Source organism: Peromyscus maniculatus, chromosome 13 (assembly GCF_049852395.1).
Source record: "Peromyscus maniculatus bairdii isolate BWxNUB_F1_BW_parent chromosome 13, HU_Pman_BW_mat_3.1, whole genome shotgun sequence".
In the NCBI taxonomy this organism is placed as follows: Eukaryota; Metazoa; Chordata; class Mammalia; order Rodentia; family Cricetidae; genus Peromyscus; species Peromyscus maniculatus.
The window spans coordinates 4,323,460-4,330,612 of NC_134864.1; the positions used below are offsets into that span (position 1 = coordinate 4,323,460).

General features: G+C 66.9%; 1 protein-coding gene across 1 annotated transcript; it reads left to right on the forward strand.

Moving 5' to 3' along the window:
- Positions 1–2,201: 2,201 nt before the first annotated feature.
- Positions 2,202–5,923, forward strand: Ptma (prothymosin alpha). Its single transcript, XM_076549495.1, has 5 exons — positions 2,202–2,427; positions 4,474–4,545; positions 4,682–4,775; positions 4,986–5,059; positions 5,191–5,923. Exons 1-5 carry the CDS (start codon positions 2,383–2,385, stop codon positions 5,236–5,238), a joined length of 333 nt encoding a protein of 110 aa, XP_076405610.1. The 5' UTR covers positions 2,202–2,382; the 3' UTR covers positions 5,239–5,923.
- Positions 5,924–7,153: the final 1,230 nt, after the last annotated feature.

Below are 7,153 nucleotides of genomic sequence, written 5' to 3' on the forward strand. Positions count from 1 at the left end.
CACAGGCACAAGACAGATAAAGCAGTCCTTCGAGGGAAATTCATACTCATCCGGCTGCTCACTGCTTGCCACCCCACCTCCCTCTGCTCCCCGATCCAGAACCTGGTCTGCTCTTCAGCTGTGAAGTCAGAAGCCACAACTGCTGACACATGGCATAGGCCAAGCTCTTTGTGCATCTGGGTTTTGTAGACGGAATCAAACCCTGGAGAGTAGAGTAACAGGAGCCTAATGGAGAAGCCCCAGGTAGAAGGCACTCTCCTTTCTGTTTACCACGAAGCACAATCCCTCCTACAAAGGAGAGGTCTTTGGCAGCCTCGGCTGAAAGGCCCTTCTCAGTCTATGGAAAGTGGATCCAGGTCCTCGGCGGTAAAGGCAGCTGGCGTGCGTGTGTGTGTGTGTGTGCGCCCGTGGAACCTGGGGCGCTCAGGCAACCAACTCAGGGGCGATGCCTATCTGCAGCCCTCAGTGCGCGCAGAGAAGAGCCATGGCCCGCGAGCGCAGTGGCCGAGGGGCTCCGGGACGGGGGCGACCGCGGGACCCCGGAGTGCGAGCGGGCCGGAGGGCGGCGGCGAGGCCGTGTCCCTGCAGGCAGCGCCGCTCGCCGAGGCCCACACGGCTGGCGCCACTGGCACGTGCGCGGGGATCGGGCCGGCCACGTGCGGCTCGCGGGCGGATCCCGGGTCGAGCGGCAGCGGTTCCTCGACCCCGCGCGTCCCTCCGCTCTCCCCGGGCTCAGGAAAGGGGCCTCCCGGTGGGCATGGGCCGACGCACCCGAGGGCACCGATAAGGGCGAGTCGGGCCCTCGCCTCGACCTCAAAGCGCGGCGGAACTTGGCATCCATGCGCCCTCCCCGATTCCACGCTCCGGGTTTTCCCCGCGCCCGGGCCCACGGCCCCCCAGGAGACAGACGGCAGCACCGGCCAATGGCAGGACGCAAAGCGTCAACTTTGTGTTCGCCCGCCACTCTCGGCCAGTGCGCGCGGGTTTCGCCCAAGTCCCGCCTTCCGTGTCGGGCGCCCCCTCCTGGCCGCACGCGGTCGGACGCGGTCTGCCGCCATCTTGAGTGTGGCGAAGGTGGCGCCCCGGAGCCCGTCCGCGGCCACTCCAGCCTGTCTGCCCACGGGACGGACGGCCCAGCCCGACAGCCGACCGCGAGGGCGACAGGAAGGGAGCGACGCGGCGTCTCGAGGCCGCTCGTGGGAGCTGGGTGGCCGCGCCACGCCACGCCTGCCGAGCGCGACGCCATCTTGAGTGTGGCGCCCGCACGGGTCGTCTTTCTCACGGCCCCGCGTGGCTCCTCGAGTGGCTCGGGTTTGAAGGAGCCCGCAAGGACGTGCCCAGTGGCCGTGGGGGCGGGCCGCGGCGCCCGCAGCCCACGGGGGACCCTGGAGTGTGCGGGGCGGGGGAGACCCGATGGCCGGGCGGGGCCCGGAGGGCGGGCGGGGGCCGCCGCGACGGCAGTGGCCGTCCAGCGGCCGCCCGGGGCCCGTGGGGCCCACGCACGACCCGCTCGAGGGCGGACACCCGCGCCGGGCACCGAGCCCCGCCGCACGTGGGCCCCCGGGTGTGTGCTTGGCTCGAGGCCCACGCGGGCCTGGACGGCGCGACTTGGGGGCGGGCGGCGGGGGTCGGCGCCACCCTTCGGGGTGGCGGGAGACGGGGCTGGGGCGGCAGCAGCGAGAGCACGCGTGGCCGCCGCGGACTCGCGCCCGCTGGAAACCGAGACAGCCCTTGGTCGAGGGTGCGGGCCGCCGGGCCGTGGGCGCGGGAAGCACGCGGGGCACCGCCCGGGGCAAGCGCCGCCCAGCGCTCGCTCGCCCTCCCCTCCCCCTCCCGCCCCGCCCCCGCCTTCCGAGCAGCCGCGCGGGAGGGGGAGGACGGGCGCTGGGCGGGCGCCTTTGCCGCGCTTTGCTCCTCTGCGTCAGGAGCTTCAGCAAAACAGCCGCGGGCACGCGCACGCGCCCCCCGGCCCCGCCGCGCCGCGCCGCACGGGAGACGCTGAATGACAGCGCGGCGGGGGGGACCGCGCCGCGCGCGCCGCGCCGAGGCACTGCCGCTTTAAGCTCGCTTGCCCATTGTTCGGAATCGGGCCAATGGGAAAACGCCCGCTCCCCGCGCTCGGCCAATCGCGTCCGCCGCAGGGCGGCCGAGCACCGCCCACTAATCTATATTAAAGGCTCCGGCGCCGCGTGAGTCCCCCACTGGCTGCTCCGAAAAGCCATCTTTGCATTGTTCCCGGGTCCTGCTCCGCGCTCGCTGCAGCCGCCTTCGCCGCCCGCCTCCTCCTCCTCCTCCGCGGCGGACTCCGGCAGCCTCCTCGCCAGAGTCCTCGAACTCGGTTCCTCGCCCCCTCGCTGCAGCGCATCACCGGCGTGCCCCACCATGTCAGACGCGGCCGTGGACACCAGCTCCGAGATCACCACCAAGGTGAGGCTGGACGCCGCCCGCCCCCTCGGGGTCGGTCCGCGCGCCGTCGCCCCGCGCGGGGCCGGGCGCGTGGCGGCCGCGCTCGGGCGCAGCCTGGCGAGACGGCTGCCCGGGGGGGACCTCGCCGGCCCCCAGCGGCGCGATGGCCCCGGACACCCACTCTTTGTGTGCGGGGGAGGGGGCGCGACGCGGGCGGGCGGGCGGGCGGCGGTGGTGCCGCCGTCGGGAGCGGGCCGGTGGCCGGGGCCGGCGCGGAGCTCGGGGTGGCCGGGGAGGGCCGGACTGCAGCCTCCAAACTTGCTGGCGGCGCGTCCGGGCGGCCGCCGCGAGTGGCGGGGCCGGGCCGGGGTCGCGGGGCCGCGGCGCACGGAAATAACTTTGAAACTCCGGCGCGTCGGCGGTCGGAAGTGCGGGGGGCGCGTGTGCGGCGCCGGCGGGGGCCGCGCTGCCCTTTGTTCGCGGCCGGCTTCGCGCCCCGTAGCGGACCGGCGGCGGGCTGTCCGGGCCGACCCGGGATGACGCGGATGGGGCGGGAGTCGCGGCCCCGGGGGGTCGCGGGCCGGCCGTGCAGGGTGGGCCCTGCGGCGGGGACCCCGCGCCGGGGCGGCCATCCGCGGGCGGCGGGAGGCTGGGCCGGGCGGCGAGCCCACGCGCCGGAGGGGGAGGAAGCGGAAAGCGCGGCGGCCGCACGGCGGAGCGGCCGGGGGCGCCCCCCGCGGCCAGGCTGCGGCGCCCGGGACGCGGCGGTACGGGTATCCGGGACCGGAGGCGGCCGCTCGCCCGTGGGGCGCCTCCGCCCTCGGCACGAGCCCTGCGGTCAGGCATCTCGGTGTGCGCGCCCCGCTCGCCCTGCAGGGGCACTCGGCGCGAGTCACCTTGGCGGGCGGCTCTCGAGGCCGTCGCCGGCACCTTCGCGCCCACGGCGACCCCGCGCCGAGCGCTGCCCGGCGGCCCCGGAGCCGCCCCGCCGGCCGGGCTGGGGACCCCCCTCCCCCCCCGGCGGGCCTCGGCGGGAGTTTCTCTGAGGTGAATCCCCCCGGGGCCCGGCGTGCCGCTCCCCCGGGGAGTGCGCCCCCGACGTTCTCCGGGCGCGGAGCCGAGGAGCCCCCCTCCCCGGCGCCCTCCCGCGGGACTTTGCGCGCGAAAACTGCAGGCGGGAGCCGCGTGCCGGCCCTCGCGGCCGCAGGGGGCGTCGCGCCGTGGTCTTTCCGGCCCGGAGCCCGCGCTCCTCCGGGGCAGCGCGGACCGCGGGTCCCGGCAGCCCCGGGCGCACTCGGCGCCCCGGGCCACGTGCTCTTTGCGCGCGGTGCGTGCCGAGGCTCGCGCGCGTAGTTCGCTGGGGGAGAGTTGTGCGCCTGCGCGCCGCGGCCACCCCGCCCCCACCCGCTCCCCCGGGCTTCGGCCGCCAGGGGGCGGGAGCGGGCGCTGTGGGGTCCCGGGCGGGCTTGCGGTGGGCGCGAACCCGCCGGCGCCGACGGGTGCCCGGGCCGCGGGGCGGACGGCGGCGCCTTGTGCCCGTGCCCGGGGCGGGCGGGCGGTCGATTGAGCCACGCGGGTGGAAAAAGTTAGTGCGCGGCGGGGGCCCCCGAGTGCCAGCTGCTGATGTCCCGGGGCTGCGGGCCCCCGCCCGGGCTGCTGCGACCCGAGGCTGCCGCCCAGGGCTGCGCCTCCGGCAGCGGGCCCGGCGCCCCCCGGTGCCCGTCCGGACTCCCCGTCCACCCCAGCAGCGCCCCGCCACGGCAGGCTCCTCCCTCGCTCCCTTATTTATTTATGGCCCTTCGGCGCCTCCCGAGGGTGGAGCTCCCTCTAGCCGGGGACTGCAGGTGAGGGCCACAGGCAGCCTGTCGGCCCGGCCTGGCGGGTTTGGACGCGCTGCCATATGGCAGCTGGGAAGATGGAGACGTTTCCATGCACCAGGCCCCGCGGCCTGTGACCCATGCTGCTGACCCCCAGCATCAGTCATGGTGGGCTCTCCCCGGTCCCCAGCACCGGTGGCGCCTGTGCCGACTGTCGTCACGTCTAACGGGTTTGCTCTTCCTCCTGAAGGACTTGAAGGAGAAGAAGGAAGTTGTGGAGGAGGCAGAGAATGGAAGAGACGCACCTGCCAACGGGAATGCTGTGAGTGTCCCCCGGCGGGGCGCCGGCCCCAGCTCATGCGGGGGGTGGTGTCATCTCCCAAGTTCGGGGGCACGGTGTACAGGACGTGCGGGCCCGCTTCGAGCTGGCTGACGTCAGGTGTGTTCTCTGTCGGCAGAATGAGGAGAATGGGGAGCAGGAGGCTGAAAATGAGGTAGATGAAGAGGAGGAGGAAGGTGGGGAGGAAGAGGAGGAGGAGGAAGAAGGCGACGGTGAGTAGTAGTCTTGTCTTCCCTGGCTGCCAGAAGGGAGGTGGGGGTCACCGCGGAGTCGGGCACTCTCAGCACTTGACTGCTGCTGGACAGCTCTGGGGAGACGATGCTTTCTGGCCTGCCCGCGGGGCATGTCACAGGAGAGGTCAGGGGGGTCGGCGGCTGCAGGCCGAGGACAGCGGTTTACGCGGCCCTTGATTCCTTCTCCAGGTGAGGAAGAGGATGGAGATGAAGATGAGGAAGCTGAGGCCCCTACGGGCAAGCGGGTAGCTGAAGATGATGAGGTAGGCTTGGGGTTTGGGGTGTGAGGTAGTCTTTCCCCAGGCCGGTTCTGACACTGCCGAGTTCTGGACCGGCTCTCGCCTTGCAGCCGGCCCTGCAGTGACAGACAGGGCTGATTGATGACTCTCTGCAGGATGACGATGTTGACACCAAGAAGCAGAAGACTGATGAGGATGACTAGACAGCAAAAGGAAAAGCTAAACTTAAGGCCGCCGTGACCTATTCACCCTCCACTTCCCGTCTCAGAATTTAAACGTGGTCACCTTCGAGTAGAGGAGCAGGCCCCGCCCGCCCACAGCGGGCACTGCCACCCACACCGACATGGCGCTCTCCACCACCCCACCAAAACCACATGAATTTGCAACAGGGGAGGAAAAAAGAACCAAAACTTCCAAGGCCCTGCTTTTTTTCTTAAAAATACTTTAAAAGGAAAATTTGTTTGTATTTTTTATTTACATTTTATATTTTTGTACATATTGTTAAGGGTCAGCCATTTTTAATGATAACGGGTGACCAGACCAGCCTTCAGAGCGTTCTCTGTCCTACTTCAGACCTTACTTGTGGTGTGACCATGTTCATTATAATCTCAAAGGAGAAAAAAAAACCTTGTAAAAAAAACAAAAACAACAACAAAAAAACAATCTTATTCCGAGCATTCCAGTAACTTTTTTTGTGTATGTACCTAGCTGTACCATAAGTAGTTGGTTTGTATGAGATGGTTAAAAAGGCCAAAGATAAAAGGTTTCTTTTTTTTTCCTTCCTTTTTTTGTCTATGAAGTTGCTGTTTATTTTTTTTGGCCTGTTGATGTATGTGTGAAACGATGTCCAACAATAAACCGGAATTTTATTTTGCTGAGTTGTTCTAACGGTGGTGTCCCCAGCCTCGTTTTTCTGCGTGCGTGCGTGTGGGCGTATGTCCGCGTGTGTGTTTAGTTCTTTGGGAATGTCTCCTTTATCTCCTGACCCCTGAACCTTGAGTGATTGCATATCCCTGACTTGTTTACCACCTGATTCTGGAGAGGGGAGTGGGTAGCGCTGGGATTAGGGCACTGGTACAGAAAAGGTTAATGTTAACCTTGTATCTTAGTCTGACACAGGACGTTGAGGTTCCCGTGGCCTGTCCTTTCCTACCGACGGTACCAACATCTCGATCTGGGGGTTGGACTTAGGTCACTGGCTGCCAGATGTGGGCTGGATGTGGAGTGCCGAGTTCTCGCTGGGCTGCTGTCCTAGTAATAGGACGGTTTGGTGGCTGCCCCTAGTGGTGGCCCATGGTACTTACCAGCCAGGCCTTTAACTCCCAGAGTGTCACACACAGACTGGTCGGTCATTCAGGGGCTGGCCTCACCTGCAAACCTTCACCTTCCCGTTAGAGCGCATTGTAGAGGTGGTGGGGATTTTTCAGGCTTTGGGAGAGAAAAAGCCCGTAGGGGGTGCTATTGGCAGGTTGAGTTGGTCAACTCTGGGATGTGGGGTACCTCGGCCCTTCAAGGTGAGGGAAGACTGGGCTGTGAGTGTGGGGGATGAGCTTTGCTAGTTTGCAGCCGGGAACTGAGGGAATGGACGTTCTCTGACTTCGTGCTGGTGGAGACTGAAGGACACTGGCCACAGCTCTTGAGACTCAGTTTCATAGCTAGTTGGGAAATGGGTCTGGGCCCCGAGTCAGAAGACTCCCAAAAGATTGCACTCAACTCCTGGGACCCAGCTTCCAGAGGAAGCACTGTGTGTTCAGTCCCCTCACCTGCAGTTGCTCTCGGGTCCTCCATTTGAAAGGAGTCATCTGATCTGGAGAGGTGTCCAGAGGAGCAAGCAGCAAGCCAGGACATAGATTTAAAATCCCTGGCTGGGTGCGCTGCCTTGCAGCTTTAACCTAAGGACTCCCGAGGCCAGCCTGGTCTACAAGTGCCAGGACAGCCAGGACGTACACGGAGAAACCCTTGTCTCAAAAAAGCCAAAAATGGTTTAGTGACCCTGGACCCCAAATGAGGACAAAGGAAACTGAGTCAGGGAGGGCATCCCAGGAAGGGGAGATAGGGGAATTTGGAAGTGGGAGGGGAAAGGGCTGGGAGATAGAATGGTTGGGGTTAAGGTGATGG